General features: G+C 35.2%; 3 protein-coding genes across 4 annotated transcripts; 2 read left to right on the top strand and 1 right to left on the bottom strand.

Moving 5' to 3' along the window:
• Positions 1 to 1395, top strand: LOC131006122 (uncharacterized). Its single transcript, XM_057933281.1, has one exon. The coding sequence runs from the start codon at positions 1 to 3 to the stop codon at positions 1393 to 1395; it is 1395 nt and encodes a 464-aa protein (XP_057789264.1).
• A 6178-nt stretch (positions 1396 to 7573) lies between these two features.
• Positions 7574 to 9859, top strand: LOC131019624 (uncharacterized). The gene is made up of 5 exons (XM_057948218.1): positions 7574 to 7683; positions 7806 to 8052; positions 9156 to 9266; positions 9397 to 9477; positions 9686 to 9859. The coding sequence occupies exons 1-5, from the start codon at positions 7589 to 7591 to the stop codon at positions 9758 to 9760; spliced, it is 609 nt and encodes a 202-aa protein (XP_057804201.1). The 5' UTR covers positions 7574 to 7588; the 3' UTR covers positions 9761 to 9859.
• A 63-nt stretch (positions 9860 to 9922) lies between these two features.
• LOC131019610 (protein GLUTELIN PRECURSOR ACCUMULATION 3) lies at positions 9923 to 16044 on the bottom strand. 2 transcript variants are annotated; one of them, XM_057948202.1, is made up of 16 exons: positions 15876 to 16044; positions 15659 to 15756; positions 15041 to 15179; positions 14920 to 14948; positions 14747 to 14843; positions 14614 to 14669; positions 14417 to 14524; positions 12974 to 13030; positions 12627 to 12718; positions 12040 to 12124; positions 11524 to 11676; positions 11359 to 11435; positions 10903 to 11064; positions 10707 to 10819; positions 10487 to 10580; positions 9923 to 10375 (listed from the first exon to the last, which is right to left on the bottom strand). In XM_057948202.1, exons 1-16 carry the CDS (start codon positions 15941 to 15943, stop codon positions 10304 to 10306), a joined length of 1500 nt encoding a protein of 499 aa, XP_057804185.1. In that variant the 5' UTR covers positions 15944 to 16044; the 3' UTR covers positions 9923 to 10303. The 2 variants fall into 2 exon arrangements, with proteins under 2 accessions (XP_057804185.1, XP_057804192.1); XM_057948209.1 differs by lacking the exons at positions 14920 to 14948; positions 15876 to 16044 and having other exon boundaries at positions 14747 to 14863; positions 15034 to 15179.
• Between the last annotated feature and the right edge of the window lie 4022 nt (positions 16045 to 20066).

Here is a 20066-nt window from a genome sequence, read left to right as displayed (position 1 = left end):
ATGCAGAGTTTGGTTCATGATGCTTTTGGAGTTCCACATGAAGATGGATATACTCAAGATCACACTACTTCGATAGATGCAGAGATTGCTAATGGGCAAGCAGGAGAATTTTACAAGTTAATTGATGCTTCACAACAACAGTTATATGAAGGATGTGAGAAATTTTCAAAACTATCGTTCATAATCCGTTTGCTACACTTAAAGTATCTTGGGAGATTGAGCAATAAGGTGTTTGATATGTTGTTGCAATTATTAACAGAAGCCTTTCCAAATGCCATGGATGGTCTACCGAAGTCTTATTATGAATCTGAAAAATTGATGAAAGAACTAGGGCTTGGTTATGAGAAAATTGATGTTTGTCCGAATGATTGCACTTTATATTGGGGGATGAATGAAAGAAGAATTTCATGTGACACATGCCATGAGCTAAGATGGCGTACTTCTAATAAAGATACTACGGGTGAGAAAAGGAAGATTGCACAAAAGGTGTTGTGGTATTTTTCTCTCAAACCAAGGTTGCAAAGATTGTTCATGTCTGCGAAGACGGCTTCCCATATGAGATGGCACGCAGAAGGCCGTACGAAGGATGGGTATATGAGACATCCCGCTGATTCCCCAGCATGGAGCACTTTTGATAGCTTGCATCCTGATTTTGCTAAGGAATGTCGCAATGTTCGATTGGGATTAGCATCTGATGGAATTAATCCATTCAAAAATATGAGTGTGTCACACAGCACATGGCCTGTTATACTGATTCCTTATAACCTTCCTCCATGGATGTGCATGAAAGAACCCTACTTTATGTTATCTCTATTGATTCCTGGTCCATTAGCACCTGGGAACGATATTGATATTTATTTGCAACCTCTAATTGTTGAGATAAAGGATTTGTGGGAACTAGGAGTTGAAACGTATGACGCATCAAAAAAGCAAAATTTTCAGTTACGTGCTTCACTACTATGGACAATTAGTGATTTTCCAGGATATGGATATTTGTCGGGATGGACTACCCAAGGGGAATTTGCATGCCCAGTTTGTAATAGACAAACTCATTCAATTAGATTGAAAAATGGTGGAAAGCATTGCTATATGGGTCATCGAAAGTTTCTACCCAAAGAACATGAGTTTCGGAAGAACAAACGACTCTTTGATGGCACGGCTGAGTATGGAGAAGCACCGCAACCATTATCAGGTGATATGGTGATGGATGAACTAAAAGACTTCTCAATTTTATTTGGTAAGCTGATTAAAGATAAACCAAAGTTTTTGAACTGGAAAAAGAAGATTATATTTTTTGAGTTGCCATACTGGAAAGATATATTTTTTGAGTTGCCATACTGGAAAGATAATGTTGTGGAACCTAGATTTCATGCATACAGAGAAAAATATTTGTGAGAGTATTTGTGCTACATTGTTAGATCTGGATGGTAAGTCAAAAGATAATCTTAAATCATGCCTTGACTTGGAAGCAATGTGAATTAGGCCCGACCTTCATCCAATTTCAAAGGAACCTGGAAAAGTTTATTTACCTGCAACAACTTTTACAATGAGCAGGAAGGAGAAAACTTTGTTTTGTGAGGTTTTAAAAAAAATTAAAGTTCCCGATGGTTATGCCTCAAACATTTCAAGGTGTGTTAAGGTAAAACCACCGAGGCTGTTAGGCTTTAAAAGTCATGATTATCATATTATGATGGAACAATTATTGCCTATAGCATTGCGCAAAACTCTCTCCAAGACAGTTCGCTCACCTTTAATTCAGTTGAGTAAGTACTTTAGAGAGCTATGTTCTAAAGTAATTTGTCCTACCGATGTAGTTCGTTTAGGGAAAGATATTGTTGTGGTACTTTGTCAATTGGAAAAGATATTTCCACCATCATTTTTCGATGTTATGGTCCACTTGACTGTTCATTTGGCCACAGAAGTAAAGCTAGGTGGGCCCGTTCACTACCGTTGGATGTATCCAATAGAGAGGTAATATGAACATTTTTGCAAGTTATATATGTGAAATGTTATAATTAATGAAAGTTTTTGGTAGAAAACTATGTTTGATTGATGAACTATTTAAAGTGTTTGAAAATTTGATACTTATTATTATTTTATTATTTTTTTTAGATATTTAGGCACATTGAAATCCTATGTGCGTAATAGGAGCAAACTCGAAGGTTCGATTGCTCAATGATATCTAGCTGAACAATGTTTGACATTTTGCTCTTTGTATTTAGCTGACTATGTGGAGTCAAAGTTTAATCGGGCATCTAAGAATGAAATTGTGAATGACAATGCAAACACTGGATTAGATATATTTGCAATCAAAGGCCGTTCTCTTGGAAAAGGAATTGCTGTGAGATTTGATGCTAAAATATTGACAAAAGCTCATCAATATGTATTGTTTAATTGTGAGCATGTTAGACCATACATTGAGTAAGTTATTTACTCTACTTTTATTTATCATAACATTTGAATTTCTTATTTTTGAAAATCTGATGGTTCATATTTTATTTTAGGCTACATCAGACAATAGTTAAACAATCTAATCCTCGTGTTGCACGCCATCAACTTGAACGCATTCACAGTGAAAGCTTTGCTGTTTGGTTTGCTCAATATGTAAGTTACCCTAAAAGAATTATTATTTTTATTTGGTTTTGCAGCATGTTTAATATTCATTTAATTTCTTCGATCTTTTAATAGGTTGCAGAGTTACAAATCAATGAGGAAAATTCAGTATTAAGAGATTTGAAATTACTTGCTGGTCGGCCTAATTTTATTGGAGTGCAATATAAAAGTATATTGTGAATGGTTTTAGGTTTCACACGAAAGATTTGGAGAGTACGAAGAAAACACAAAATTGTGGGGTGCGTGTAAAGGCTACAACATCAAGTTTTTCAAGTACTAGGGATCAAAATCCAATCTTAAGTGACTTGGATTATTATGGAATTCTAACAGATATCATTGAGCTAGATTATGGTTGTGTACGTAGGGTTGTATTATTTGATTGTGAGTGGGTGTCGAAAGGTAAACGATTAACGACAGATGCTGATGGATTTACATTAGCAAATTTTTCCAATGTGAAACGTCACAATGAACCATTTATTCTAGCATCCCAAGCAGAGCAAGTTTTCTATGTTGAAGATCCAGTTGAGCCACAATGGAGTGTAGTAGTATCCACAACTGCACGAGGATGCTCATTACAATATGGAATCTGTTGCTGATGTCGACACATATTTACAAAGCAATTTATGTGTTCCTCCTGATCATGGAGAATCTGGTGACTTTCGTTGGGTCCGTGAAGATGTCGATGGAATTGAGGTTGACATTAATCAATGACATCATGGAATAATGGTATGTTATAGTTGATGTGTTCAGTAAGTAAATTCATGTTATTGAAAAATTTACTGCAATAGACAATGCTCTATTTTCATGATCATACCAATAGATTTTTTATTTATCATTTTTTATTATAATGAGTTTAGTTCCTTTATTGGTACTAAAGCTAATCTCCTACTCGTGCCAGTGTTTTCATTTAAAATTGTGAGAGTGGCTGCTGTCTATTAATTCAGTCCTAATATTTGCAAGAAGTTGATTGCTACTGGGCTTAGAATGAATGTTTAGGTATGTATACAAAGCTTGAATTTTGTTACGAATTGAGTTGTTTAATTCAGTGATGTAGCTTATATATATGCAATGGTGACACAGTTTCTGTGGTGCCTATGTCTGCTACTAGATTTTCTTTGAGCCATTTGAATTTGAAGATCAAGAAACCATGGTGATCTTAGTACTCTAGTGGCCAGGTAGGAGATTTTAATATATTTGATGCTTAATATATATAATTATTGATATATGTGATGACATAAATTGAAAATATATAGGTTGGGGGATGGAGTGAAGAGGAGAAAGGCATGAAGTCCCATCATTTCACACCACCGACAAATTATGACATTGAATTCATCTAATAAATTTCTCAAATCGAACCTCTGATGGGTTTTGAAAACCCTCCATTTTTCCAAAGATGAGTAAATCTTGGCAAAAAGTGCTAAGGTCCCACATGCAGAGCTTGTTGTTTAACCGTGATAGACGTAAAGTTGACACACCAACGACTTCAACGTCAATCCACTGTCTTGGTTCTAAGATGTTCGGTGTTGGGTCCCGGAGGATCACTGAACAGGTGTATGGAGAGGGGGGGAATACACCTGTAGGCTATTTTTTAAAATTATTTTGTAAATAACCGAAGGAATATCAACTGATACTGAAATAGATTGATTGAAGTCGAAAGTTAAAGAAATCTTCAGTTAACAAGGGGTTGTAGACTGATACTAAAGTTACTTCAGTATTTTGATTTCAGTTAGGCTCAGGGCTTTAACTGATATCCACGTAAGGCTTCAGTCTAGATTTGAAAATAGAGAAGTGTTATGAATCTTACTGATTATCCGAAGATTTATCAGTTAGACTAATAACACCAGCAACGAAAAATAAACTTTAGAAAATAGCCTTTGAGATTAACACGTTGTCAGAGTTACGTTTCACTTTGCAATTTATCAGTTTCAGTTAAGATTAAAGTTTGTGCACAAATAAGAAAGGTAAATACTGAAAGCGATAAACAACAAAGAATTTTTACGTGGTTCGGAATAAGTTCCAACATCCATGGTCAGTGAAACACACTGACAATCACTTTGGGCTTGTGCTTGCGGGTGCACAACAAACCTTCAACTGAAACAAAGCTTCAGTGCCAATACACTGGATTGGACTTTTCGTCTCCTTTCTCAGCTCGCAGTTGCAATGACTACACTTCGCCTTGCGTGCGGGGGCTAAGAACTCTCGAGTTGAGACCACTGTCTCGAACTCACTCAAACTCTCTTTTCGCTTAGTTGAAAAGAGGTTCAAAATACCAACTAGATTACAGAGAACAAACTCTCTGTAATCGGAAACTTAGGCTTTGAATATTACAAAGAAATTGCCTAAGAAGCTAAGAGAATGTGTATAATCAGTGAACTGATTTGGGCTTTGAGTATTCTCTTCTTCGATTCAAACTTTGAAGGCAGTGAAAGGCTGAGTTGCGATTTTGGCAGACGTTCAACTTAAGTGTTTGAATCAGTGGCGATTGTGAAGTTCCTCGAGCTCTATTTATAGGCGAAGTCTTGAATAGATCCATTGGCAAAATGGTCTTCAAGAATTCGTCTGTTGTGAGAGAGATTTGAATTTGACTGAGGCTTCGATCTTCGAGGTTCCTGATTTGGTGAGGAACGGGGTCTCTAGATTGCAGCAGCATGGTGCCTCTGAAAAGTTAGCACAAAAAATTAATGCTCTATAGAAAAGGACGATCTTCAATATCTCTGCATTTAATGCGGCTGTACTTGTGTGTACGTGGCTTTCTTTTAACTTAAAACATTCAGTTCGAGGAATAATGTCAACTGATACTTGACTTGAGTATCAGTCCGCTAATTCCATGTGGCCAGCATTAGTAAATCAATCATAATTGATTCTTCAGTGAGATCCTCGTCCAGTCAATACATCAGTATTTGACTTGGTCTTTTCACATGTTATCTTCAGTCGAGTAACCTTCAGTCTTCAGTCTTCAGAACTTCAAACTAATCTAACCAACTAAACTTTAACACTTGAGTTCAAAAAGTTCTAGACTGAAAAGAAACTCTAAGAGTTTTGATATCACCAAAATTAGGGCTAGGAAATTTCATTAAGTTCCCAACATTCGACAATTGAGTCAGAAGTAACTCTCGATTGATTGATCTAGCTAGCAGCAAATATTTTGCCCACTAAAAAATATTTTGTATTATCGTGTAAGTTCTCCATTAGCTTGGAAGAGAGTGTGACCGTATTTTCATCAGCCTCCTTTAACAATTTCAACTGGTCAACTAACCTTTGAATTTCATCTGGATTCATGTATTAAATACCAAAAACCACGCTATTCCTTTGATAGGGAAAGATAACACCGCCAAGAGCGAAAGTTGTTCTCACATAAACCCTAGCAAACCCCCTAAAATGACTGGAAAACTTACGACCTATACAAGTATTATTAATAGAACATATATATTAATAGCGTCCCAATATAACGTCTTATATGACATCAACATATCTTAAATAGGTACCATACCATAGTCATCTATAGTGTCTTATTATACTGATTGCGTTAATTGATAATGACCTATAAAAATTTGTTATATTGTGGACAACACAGGTTTTAATAAAATATGAGTGAAGTTAACAGTTGTAGTAAGGGTTCCATTTTAAATGTTAGTGAAATTGTATGGACTCTACTATTGTAAATGAAAGTGACAAATTTTTTGTGGACTATCCAAAAATAAAATTATGAAAAAATATTCGTGCACGAAGGGAGTATATGTTTAATAGCACAACAAATCTCTTAAAAGGGAATTCCTCAAGTATCGTATTATAGACCGTAATACATATTGAGAGTCCGATTAAAATTACTCCATCCGTCCCATGAAATTAGTCCTTTAGTCCATTTTGGGATGTCCCAAAAAGATAGTCCACTTTTTCAATTAATACTACTCCCTCACCGAAATTAAGAATAAATGATTAAGAGTGTAAAGTGGGTATGTCCCACTTATTTTATGTGTGTACAGAAGGTAGGGGTAACCTACTTTATTTGGAAAGTGTCATTATAAATGAGACAAACTAAAAAGGAAAGTGTGCCAAGATAAGTTGGACAAATGGAGTATTATATAAAAATATTGTTTTACTAAACTAACCTTATTCAATGTTTCACTTAAATGTGAAAATGATGTGTATGGATCGAGTATAAAAAATAAAAATATATAAATTAGTACTCCATTCGTTCCACTAAAAGTGGCTTGTATTCCAATTTTGGGTCATCCCACTATAAGTGGCATATTTTCATAAATGGAAAAATTTTATCTTAAAAAAGGTGTAGGCCCTATCACTTTGAACCAATTTACACATTTTCCTTAATTCTCGTGTCGAAAAGTTTTGAGCACTTATAATGGGACGGGGGGAAGTATTTAAAAAAAAAGAATATTAAATGCATCTTAATATGTGTGAAAAGTGAAAGAGGACTAAATTAAATGGGACGGGGGAGTACTATTTTATAAGACACATACATTTAGAACGATGAGAACACATCAATTTGATAGAAAAGAGTCCTAAGAATATATATTTTTCTTTAATTTTTCTATTATTTTCAATTGTAAAATTATGTTCTCGATTTAATGATGGATTGGTGAGATCTATAATAACCGATCGTGATTTAAGTTGTCGTGATGTTCGCGCGAGTTAAGGAATTAAAGCATCATGCGACCAACATATAACAATCATAGGCAAAAATTTCAAAGTAAGTTAGCAACCAAACACTTACCAAAATAAGTAGCAATTATTAAAAAAATTGCCCACATATTAAAAAAGTTAGGGCTAGAAAGCGGCTATATATCTAACGACAATCTATTACGTATACAACGATCAAAATGATATTTATAGTTACACTGCAGCTTGTTAAGGTATTAAAATATCTCCAAAACTATTGAATTATACTTGATGAAAATATATATTCAATACAAGGCTCAGAACTCAAAGCATAAAATTAAAGTGTGTCAAAGAAACAATGTTGCTTTATTGTTCTTGTTTCTACGAAAAATGGCTTGAAAAGAAAGGGAGGGAGAATGGAAAAGAGAGGAGTATTAAAGCAAAAGCAAAAAAGTATGAAATTCTTCAAAAAAATATGTAAATTTATGTTACTTCGTAATTTATATGTGGCGTATAAATAATATATAGGAGGGAAAATCCAAATATAAAAGGGCAGCCATCTGCATGTTTCATAGGAGGAAAAAAGAATTTGGAGCTCAATACATTAATATGAAGAAAAGTCTTGGCGTAAGCATTGGTAGCAGCGGCAGATCATCGGCCGGCGACGGCGACGACGACGACGAGACCTCGAAGACGGCGATGGCGTCCTATCAAGCGAGAGAAGAGGAGATTGAGAGGAGAAAAATGGAGGTGAGGGAGAGGGTCGAATCTCAGATCACCCGCGTAGAAGAAGAGTCTAAGCGTTTGACACAAGTTTGGGCGGTGAGTGAATTTCTTCATTTTTTTTTTCTTTCAAATCTTTGTTTATGAATTATGATAATTTGATTGCGCAGCGACACAAATTATTTGATTACTTCTTAACTTCTTTTAGTCAATATTATACTTTTATTTTGTTTCTCATAATATATATGTAACGAGTGATTGCGTGTTTGGTCTCGTTATAGAGTGAAATGACTTATGTTTGAGTCGAACTTGAGGCGATCTTTAAATTTTATTTATTCATTAGAAAAATTCGAATTATTTGGTCATCATACAAGTTTGATTAAGATCAGAGAAGATGGTAAAGGATAATCCATCAATGTTTCTTTTTTTATATATAGAAATTAATTAATAATTAAATAAAGAAATTTTTTAAGTACGAAAGAAGAGGTCCTGAGGTTTTTTTTATGCTGCCTATTTTTGTTTAGGATTAATTAATTATTATTAATTATTTGTTAATGCTTTCTAATGCTAACATAAGAAATATTGGTGCAAATTGCAAAACATATATGGGCTTGATAAAAACTTATGAATAGCTTACTTGCATGCTAAAAACTAATTACGAAAAAACGTTCATCGTATCTATATATGAAACTAATAGAATTACGAAAAACTTCAAATTGAAAAATTGTAAATGAGGACTTGCTCATAAAAATGAAAGAAGAAAGAATAATAAAAATTCTCATCAATGTGACCTATCATAAAATTCAAAGAGTGTATTTTAAGAAATTGTTTCAACACGTGTGAGTGAAGTAAAGATTTTAGTTTTATTACGAGCGAATTGTGTGAAATATATTTAGCAAAAAAACAAATAAATATGCATCGTAAATGAAATATTAATATGCATGTGATATTCCTGAAATCTAGAAATTCCGACTGCCTTTTACTGATTACCCCTCAATTCCATACCGTCCTTCGTTGATGAGGTTTATTAATCATAATAGTTGGAATTTGGGCCCCTTAATATTCAATTCTGTTAAAGCAACATATATTTTAAATTTCCCTCTCAAAAATATTAATACATTAATATTATAGCAAGCAAATTCTTAATTTACTACAATTTGTTTTATTCTTTTTGCTTCGTTTTTTTGGTGTAAATGTATTAGGAACTCGAAGAGTTGACAGATCCAATGAGAAAAGAGGTGTCCAATGTGCGCAGAAGATTAGAATTAGCCAATCGTGACCTCAAATCCCTTCAACAGATCTGCCAAAAAAAAGTAAGATTCTTTTCTTCTTTGCTTAAAATATTCTAGGAAAGAAATGGAAATTACAACTCTCTTTTTGACCATTTTTGAATATAGAACAGATTCTTTAACTTTATTTTCTTTTTTTGGCCACATTATTTAGGAAAAAGAATACAAAGAAGCAATGGAGGCTTTTCAAGAAAAGAGCAATGAAAGATCACAACTCACCACATCCCTTATGGAGGTAAAACCACAGATTTCAAATGGAAATTGGACCAAAAGTAGCCCTAACTCTAAACTTTTACTTGTTGGAAGAAATAAAGCAATCAATCCTACTTTTGTAGTCTTCAGTTTCATCTTCTATTCTAGAAATCGAACCGAAAAAATAAATACGATTTATTGAATCATATTTTCTGGGCTTACCTTCTTTTTCTCTGCTGACTTTTTTGCAGCTGTTGAACGAAAGTGAGAAATTCAGAATGAGAAAGCTGGAAGAACTCAGCAAGATAGCCAACTTAAAAGCATGAAATGCTTGACCATTGCACTTCTATTAGTATTATTATTATTTTCATTTTTTTTGTGTGTGGACCTTTTCTTGAATCAAATGCCCTCAAATCTTCATTCAATCTCTGAGTATGTCAAAGAATTTTCATGCTAAGCTTGGTGCAACACAATCAGAAGAGAAGATGTGCAAATAGCAACGTTCGTACGCGTTTAATCCAACACAAAACTACACATAGTTTCAACATATTTGATACAATTCACAACAGAGGTAAACAAAGTTAGCAAACACGAAATGGAATAGAGCCAAATATGCATAGGAAGCTTTGCAGTATAAATTTCTTGGTGACATCTCAGGCAAATCTACTCTAAGAAAAAAAAAGAAAAAGAGAACAGAATTTGCAAATAGTTACTGAGTGATACCTAAGAAAGCTGTTAGCCCTTTCATTTTGAAGTACAAACCTCCCGATTTCTGCCCTTGTTTCTTCCAAGGCAATGGCAGGAATGCACAAACCATCTCACTGCAAACAAGGGCTGCTGCACACAGTGCCAGATTTGGGTGCTGTCTGTCAAGTTATATTTGTAGATGATAGAAGCTCTTTGTACTCTGCTAATAAATTCGGGATGTCGTTCAAGCGCAACTGAAAGTTATGAAAACAACACGAATGTTACAGACAAGCTTTAACAGGTAACCACGAACAAATGCATCAACTCTTGCTAACATGAAAGAAAGAGTGCTATTTATATTGTACCTGAGAAGCAGTTTTAATGTGGTAGAAGCGAAATGATGCACCTTTTCCAGCAAAACCAAGCCCCACAAGCTCAAGATTAGATCCCACCTTTCCTCTGCCAGAGAAAGACACCGGAGTAACATTTAGTAACTAAATTCATTTAGTAAAATATTACATTCCGAAAACTTTGAAGTTCACATCACAGTGGACAAAATAGTAAAGGAGAATAGACAAATCTCACATATGATGGCGAGTAATTAACCGTTGGTAATCATGCAGTAATGGGGTAATCTCCTTCAAAGTTATGGATTCTGGAGCAGATCTCATCCAGTGGTCTCGGAGTGCTTGCACAGCCTTTAACCAAGATAGAGTCAGGAAATAAGGCAAGCACTCTAGAATGCTAAAATCTACTAAGACGATGCGATGTTACAAAAAACCTGCATGTTACTGACAGTCTCTTTACCGCCAACTCTTAACGCTTGTTGGATGAGTTCTTTGTCTTCCATTTCATCGACAATGTGCATAGATTTAGAAAGTAAACCTGAAACTTCTAATCGTTTCTGCAACTCTGTAATTGCATCTCCTTCTCTTTGGCTTTCCTGCAAAAAACATGGTTACATTAGGTTCTCCTGCACACTCAATCGTGAATTTACTCATTAGGTTCTATGATTATACAGTTGGGCAAGTGACCCATAGAATATCCTAAATGTTAGTGAAGAAAATATGGCTTGGTTTAAAATATTTGTACTGCCTCTTCGTTATCGCTGCATTTAGCTAGAATGTATGGCAACTTGGACACGAGAGTCAATTTGGAATTCATTAAAGAAGAGATGCACGCTTACACACTCATCACAACAAATAAACAGGGAGGAAAATCATCTCGATACTCACACCTTTTCTTCCATGGTTGTATATATTTCTGGAACAACTTCAGAAGAAGATATTCCAGACCTTTTTGCAATAGGATCATCTGCAATGAAGAAAATTCCAAATGAAACTATCAAGCACCAATGATGTTAATTTACGAGAACTTTCCATAAATGAAAAGGAAGTAATACCTTCAGGTACAAGCCACCAGAGATCACCATAAGTTGATTTTCCATCAAAGCCACCAAACAAAAGGTACCGAGTACCAGCACAGTTCATCGAATGATATGCTCGAGCAGCTGGGGGTTCATTGCTAGTAGGCAAGCGTTTCCATTGCACAGACACTAAATACCATGACAAAAAGTAGTATATTGTCAAACTCAAACTCATGGGAAGATGCACGATTAGATTCATGGAAGATCAATCATGTGGCGACAATGCATAAAACTACTGAGTTGTGGAATCTGTTTTACTTCTCCCCAAATTTTAGTATCATGTTTTTGCATGACTTATAGAGAGAGCACAACTTCCTTAATCGGACACAGAGATAAATGATTACATTACTGAGAGCAGATATTAATGCGAGGCTAACGGCATTACAAAATCCAAGAGAAACAACAATATAATCAATGCAAGAAACTGAAAAGACGACCTAAAAGATAATATTGCAATAACATCTGTAGTGAAAATGGTGAATATAAACGCACCCCTGTCTAGAACAACACAATCATTGTAATAAATATCATAACGGCTCAACCAACCACCAGTTCCATGCCCTCCAAATAGCATAAGCTGCAACAGGGAAAACTTATCCATTAATACGCAGGATATGTATCAGGACAATGAAAATAATAGTCAAACTAACCAAAGCGTATTTGACTCAAATCATTAGTAAATGCCATCTTCATAGTCACATATAACACTTAGTATTCACCAACAGTATTTGGTTGAAATGATGAGTGAAGCTAGTAAATGAATCTAGGAAAAACTATGGGATACGTATGTAGGTTACAAAGATTTTAAAACAATAATATGATTCCTCAGATAGCCTTATTCGAATGAGTGCATAGTCAGGAAAACTTATAAGTATCTTATATTGTAACATACCATACCCCTGCCGAACTTGTTTCAGCAAAGTTGAAGCAGAGGTTTGATATAATATAACCTATTGATTAAAGAACAGTACTAGATAAGGCTTTATGGAATTCGGTTCCATTTCTTATCATTTGCCTAATGAGCATATGAGCTACAGAGAATATGGAGTCTTGATAAAGAAAAGAGATAAGACACTTACGTAAGGCCCTCCAGAAGCCACAGTGTGTCCACAACGGGGTGAAGGAGCTTGTCCTGGAAGCTTTAATTGGGTCCATCCAGGTGGTTCATTCTCTTCCTTCCACAAGAAACACCCAACCATCAGGAGACCAATCAGGCGTACAAGAGGTTTTCCCGAAACACCAATTAGTCAATGAGATCAGATAGGAAAGAATAATTACACAATGAATGTACCAGAGCTGAAAAACTACTAGCTGATGACAACACGACTAAAAATAAAATGAGGACACAAGGCCATACTTGAACTCATCAATCGTTTCTATTCCTGCTACAACATGACATGATTAAAATGAAGAGGAAATGAGGTACCTTCTTTAATGAGTCCTTTCAAAGCCCATAGATCACCCATGATTGGACCCCCACCACCTGGAAAGATAGAAAAAATACTAAAAATCCCTAGGTAGTAATGCATATTAATGTTCTTTTGCAAACTAAAGGGGGTGTATTCGTTCAGGAATTCTGTAGATTTTTAAAATCCAGAGATTTTAAAAATCTACAGATTTCACACAGATTCTTCATGTATTTTGGAATTCTAAACAGAATCTGTACAAATTTTGAACGGATTTTAACAAGAATTTGACGTGATTTTTACGGATTTGAAATCTACCATCCCAACGCTCGTTGGAGTTAATTGAGCGTTGGGACAGCTCCAATCGATAGCCGGGTTTCAGAAACTATGAACGCCCACACACACACACAAAATTATACTACGAGAAGATAGTCAAAGATTGTGAGGGAAGGCATGTGCTGCTGTGCTGCTGCTCATACCAAACATGGCCAACTGCTGTGCTACTGCTCATACCAAAAAGTGCTTTCTAAACAGTAATTTTAGCGATAACAGTGAGTCAGTTGCCAGCTGCAAATTGAAGTTCCCAGTGTGGGAGCTAAGTAGCTGTTTCTCTACTGAGAAGAGCTCCACCACCTCTGCTTTAGCTTCAAGAGATTGTGGATAAAACAAATGGATACAATCCCCATCAAAATCAGCACTAAGGGGACCGCAAATAAGAGGATTAATCTTGACTGTACGATCATCGTGAATGTAAACTGATAAAGCTTGTAGAGAATGTTTGTGCGTGGTTGGTGGTCTATTAATGAAGACAATATAACCATCCATTATTCTATGATGCACAACCTGACCAGGCCTAAAAAACGTATGCCCTTTTGAGCCTTCCCTCAGTGAATATGTCGACTGACCATCCCTGTACGCTAAGCATAACTTTTCATCCACCAGCTTCTGTAACCATTGCCCACTTCGATGTTAGTGTAGCAAAGTGCCCCAGCGATCGCTGGAATTTAAAGTGTGGAGCCACCCTGATTACTAAGAATTTAAAGTGCCCCAGCGATCGCTGGGTGCCAGCAGCCGCTGGCTTCTTCGAGCCACGGCCGCTGGAACCCAGCCGGCGCTGAAATATGAAAAGCTGCATTAATAGGAAATTGGATATTAATTTAGAACATTCAAGCATGAACAGAAGGAGTACCCAAAAGAGGTATCACAAATATGTTCAATTCAATGCGAGCTGTTTCTATATTTAAAATGCAGGACTGAACTAGCAAAACAAGTAGTATCTGATACAAGAGCCAGCAGTATCTTATTTTTGGAGAGGGAAAAAGTTTTGCTTCTATAATAGTATTATACAAAATCGGGCAAAAAAGAAAAAGGTCAGCGTTATTCCCAAAGCTCTAACTTTTTAGTAACGGATAAGCAGAAAACAATTCCCAGCTCCTTCTAGTAGTAAGAGTATCAAAGATTACCTCTGCCACCATAGATGAGTAACCGCTTCTCAATCATTGTAACAGAATGGCCACATCTAGGTGGAGGTATTGTCCCTGAAACTGACAACTCCATCCATTCAAGTGAAACTGTGCAAGAAGCAAGAAAGTATAAGGGTGCAAATAATTCTAAATAGTATAAAACAACTAAATTTTCATCGCATAAACATAAATATTACTTGTGTCTAGGACATAGACATCTGAGAGCCACTTTTTGCCATCCCAGCCACCATACCTGAATCAGATTAATATAATTTGAATAACAATAGTAAGAATCCAAATAATCAGCTACAAGTAAGAATCAGCATTTACATCACAATTTTATTGTTTCCAACAGCTGAAGCAGCTGCAAAGTCCCTAGATGAAGGCAAATCGCCAAATGTGGTAAGTTCTGACCACTGCCAAATATCTGTGACCAAGAAGAATAAACTAAGAACCTTCATGTCGGGTTTCCATTGTCCAAAGTGGTAATCAAAGAAGCTTACCGGTATCCAAAACCCAGAAATCACATAACCTGTAAATCAAATTTACATGTGAATAACAAAGTTAAGCAAGTTTAGCAGTTACGAGACATGGATGCTTCAAACACAGAATTTCACTAGATACCTCTTAGCACCAGACCTCCCACCAAATATGAACATGTGACAATCAATTGAAACAGCAATATGAAAAGCACGTGGACTTGGGCCCACATTCCCATCGGAACCACTGCCCGTGCACTCTGGTTGAAACCACATATCGTTGTCTGTAACAGTGCAAATACATATCTTACGACAAAATAATGCCTGAAGTAAACTAGAGAAGAGTAAGTTTCACCTCCACTGTTGATTTACAAGAAATAACTAGCTGTTGAAGTCAGCCTAAACAGAAATGTATCTATATTCAAATGCATAATGTCAAAAACAGAAATTCTCCACCTGAATTTTCACACTAGTCTTTTTTTACAAGTTCTTGTTCAACAAACTCAATATTAAAAAACCCGTAGGTATCTCAAATTTGTATCACCCTCAATCCATAACAGCCTAAAAGCTTCTCAGCTTCCAAAATTCAAATAAATTTTCTTTCACTTAATCACCACAGCCATTGATATGTGATCATTGACTCAAGAACAGATTACAGGAGACAGTGACAAGTAATCACAATTAGCACTTGCAAAACATGATGTAACATAGTTGAAAGTAGCATAGAGAAAATTGGAGGAAAAGAGGGAACGGAATAAAATACCAATGTCATAAACTGTGACGTCATTTAGGAATTGCTTGTCCACCAGGCCACCAAAAAATATAATCTTCGACTTCCCAATGTTCACAGCTGTGTGGCCACTGCAATTCCAATAATACACGAATGAATAATTAGAAAGAACAAGATTCAATCTTTATCTGATCGGGGATAACATTTGATTTCGTAAAAGCAATATTGAGAGAGATGTATGTGTATTTGCCTTCGAGGTTGGGGAAGTGGGCCAGTAAAATCGGAATCAGAAGCTCGAACCCAGCAATGAGTCTTCATCTCTCTTTCTACCTCTCTCTTTGGGATAGCAGCACTCGAAAGAAATGCCTCTGCGACTGCGATAGTCTTAGATACGGGTCATGACCCGATTCTTATGGGTCTAATCGGCTCCGATATCTGACTCCCCACTTTTATAAAAGAAAATAGGGTTAATTACGCCAAAAACCATGAACTTTGGGCCAATTTCCAAATTTCCCATGAACTTTGATTTTTATCAAATTTTCCCTGAACTTAAAGGCGTGAACAATTTTTCCATGAATTTCGAAAATCCCCAATTTGACTGCTGACTTGGCACCATTTAAGTCGCCTGAAAGCTGACGTGGCACCGGCGACGATATGAAGAAACGACGTCGTCCTATACCCGTAATACTACATCGTTTGATTAAAATTTTGTTCCCCAAATTTGGAATTTAAGAAATTGCATCCCCATTTCGTCGGTTAGGGTTTCAGAAGGGAGAAATGAAGTTCACGCCATCTGCCTCCTCTTATGGCGCCTCGTCCATGACTACACCCGATTTCTTCCCTGAATGCGCGTGCAAACTTCAAGTGGAGATGAAAACGTCGCGAACACAGCTCAATCCTAGGCGAAGATTCTTGAGATGCTCCAACAAAGAGGTAATTTTGACGTTATTTTCGTTTGAGTTTTTCTCTGTGATGTCTTTTTCTCTAAAGCAGCAATCTTTGTTTTTGCAGAAACAATGTGGCTTCTTTGAGTGGGTAGATCCTGAAGTAAAGCCTAAAATTGAAGATGACGAAGATGAAAAATTGAACTTCTGGATTGGAGAATGCTATCGCCTAGGGAAATATGTGGAGGAAGATATGAAGCGAATTAGATTGTTGGAGAATGAAGTGAGACCCCTCAGAATGGAGAACGTCGAGAGCAGCAAGTGTTCGATGAAAAAGATGGTTGCCTGTGCTTGTGTTCTGGGTGTTGTTTGTTTGGTGATTCAAGCTTTTGTTTCGTAGGTGTTCTGGGTGTTGTTTATTTGGTGATTCAAGCTTTTGTTTCGTAGGTGTTCTGGGTGTTGTTTAGTTGGTGATTCAAGCCTTTGTTTGTTAGGTGTTCTTGGTGTTTGTTTGAGCAGCAAGTGTTATAATGAGATCTATTTTGTAGTGTCATTGTAATCTCATTTACAATCATGATGACAATGAATTTCTATGAATTTCTATGGATTTCAAAGTAGATCAATAACATATACATAACTTGTTTAAGTGTTAATCACTTTACATCTCAGCAAAATGCTTGTAAAAACTACATCAAAAGAACACCAGTATGCTAACAGAGCAACATCAAAACAACAACAGATTTTCTTCAAGGATTGGATTGAGATTCTTGTGTGGGGCCCGTCAGGCAGATCTCTTCTCCCCTTAGGATTTGCTGCAGTCCACTCCCAGATGCAATATATGAATTGCCTGTTTGCTCTCCACAGTAAAGTCATATTCCTTTGCTTGCCTACAATGAATATCATTTAACATAGCTCAAATGCAAATGGAATAAGAAACTAAAATGATCAAATATTATCAGTTCAAATAGTTTTGGGATATACCTCTTGCCTCTCCATTGCAATATCCCTAGCCCTACCCTTACCCCTGCCACCGCCACTTCCCTTGGGCCTGCCTCTGCCCCTTCATCTTAATGTAGCCTCTGTGGTATCAGTAGGGTTTGTTGGGATTGTTGCTTCTGTTGGTTCAGGGATTGAGTACTTTCGAGGGCGTCCAGGCTACCAATGTCTGAACCCTAGAACGGGAAAATTTTTAGTGAAGCTTAGGGCGCCAAAAACCCATGGGCGAAAACTCGAAAACAGTGGTAAAGCGACATACTTGTCCCCCATTTTTTGCAAAATCTCGTCGCCAATATCTCGTGGCTTCTTCGAGCGCAATATCTCGTCTTATCCGCAGGTCAACTTCTCTCCACAGATTCAGTCAATATAATGAAAATAGTGAGTGTGAAAATGGTGGGTGTGAAAATGGGACGGTGAAAATGGCCTAAGACTTTAACCCTAACATTGAGAATAGATGATAAGAAATGAAACGACGTCGTTTTAGCAGCTACCACGTAAGATCAGCTTCTGCCACGTAGGAGCCAGGTCAGACCGAAGTATTACCGGAGCTGAAATTCATGGAAAAATTGTTCACGCCTTTAAGTTCGGGGAAAATTTGATAAAAATCAAAGTTCATGAAAAATTTGGAAATGGGCCCAAAGTTCATGGTTTTTGGCGTAATTAACCCAAGAAAATATACGTAATAATTACATTGATCACTAATAAAAGAAACTAGTACGCATGTGTAATACGATATACATTTATTTTGAAAATTTTAAATAATATAAAATTATCAAAATATTATTATTTATGTGTTAAATTAATTAATTAACAAAAAAATATGTTAATTTAAATATTTAAAGAGTATAATGTTAAACATTAGAGATAAATGAGGGTGAACAAAAGTTAATTTTGACATTTTAAACAATCATAACTTATTCATTTCAAATTTATTTTTCATAATGTTTATATTGAATTAGAGATTTTTTTTCGTAATTTTTAATTTAATATTCTTATTGATATGTTTTCACGAATCGAAGTCAACATTTTTTTCAAAACAATTAAAATAGAAAAATAAAAAAGAAGATTGAAACTCTGTGGGAAAAATTAAAAGCGGAGAGAAAATTTAGAGGTGAGAAAATTTCTGAGTTCATATAATCACACATTCCCACTGTAACACATATCAATTGAAATATTATACTCGCTTGGCCATTTTGAAGAAGGAAATACAATATTTGGCCACTTATTGAAAAAAATACAAAATCTGACCATTTTTTTATATTTTATTACTGTTTTGCCCTTAATTAGGGCAGACCAGATTCGGGTCGAATTCAGGTTTGCGCGCAGGTTAGGCACACATGACACTATTAATGCCATTAATGTCATATACTCAGTGTTGCACGAATAGTACTTATGGTCATATTAGTGTCATTATTGCATACGAATGATACTTATGGTCATATTAGTGTCATTAGTGCCAATGTGTCATATACCTTTGTGCTGATATTATTTAGATGAGTACAATTATATGACCATTTTGAACACTTTCCCGTAGAATTTAGACTATCCATTTAGAGTTTAGTTTCTCCATTTAGTGTGATGCACGAATGATACTTATGACCATATTAGTGTCATATGCTCTTTTATGTAGTGTTGCACGAATGATACTTATAACTATATTAGTGTCATTAGTGCCATATACTTAGATTTTTTTTTTCGGTTGGTACATATGGCACTAATAGTGTCATATGTGCCGTAACCCACACGCAAACCCAAAATCGATCAGCCCTAATTAAGGGCAAAACAATTTTTACACAAAATAAATGACCAAATTTTGTGTTTTTTTCGATTAGAGGCCAAATATTGTGTTTCCTTCTTCAAAATGGCTATTTCAAAAGCACTATCTATCAAATATATATGAATATTGTTATATATTATAAAGACAATTCTCAGTTTTAAGTCAATTTTAAAATTGAGTGGTAATTTTGTAGTTTTAATAAAATTGAAGGTTTATTTGTAAACTATGTTTTTCTTTTAATTTTTCTTTTCTTTATCTTCTTATTTTTTATTTTATTTCTATCTAAAATTATAAAATATTTAACATGCATATCAAATTAAAAATCAAGATAAGAGCTTTAATTCGATATATTTTATATAAACATTTGATTTAAAATGTAAAAGTTATATTTATTTAAAGTTTAAAATTTTAAAAAAAATTCTCCCTCCTCTCTAAATCAATCTATTTTTCAATTCTTTTTTTTTTTCGTCTTTTCATAAAATTAATTTTTATAATTGTGGATTCTTTTTTATTTTTTTATTTTTAAATTCAACTAAAATATATTTAATTAAAATTAATTTTTTATTATATTTATAAATTTGATATTTGAATTAATATCAATTTTATATAAATATAAAATTATAAAATCATTTTTCGTGAATTGCACGGGCGTAAATGTTAGTTTTATTTATATGCTTGAAAAAAGGGTTAAGACTTAAGATTGTTGATCTGATTGAAGAAAAAAGGTAAAGATCCGATGAATGCAGAGAGTTGGTCGTATAAGATTCATATTTCAAGCAAGCAT

Source organism: Salvia miltiorrhiza, chromosome 1, assembly GCF_028751815.1.
Source record: "Salvia miltiorrhiza cultivar Shanhuang (shh) chromosome 1, IMPLAD_Smil_shh, whole genome shotgun sequence".
NCBI classification, from domain to species: domain Eukaryota; kingdom Viridiplantae; phylum Streptophyta; class Magnoliopsida; order Lamiales; family Lamiaceae; genus Salvia; species Salvia miltiorrhiza.
This window is presented reverse-complemented; position numbering and strand designations above follow the sequence as displayed.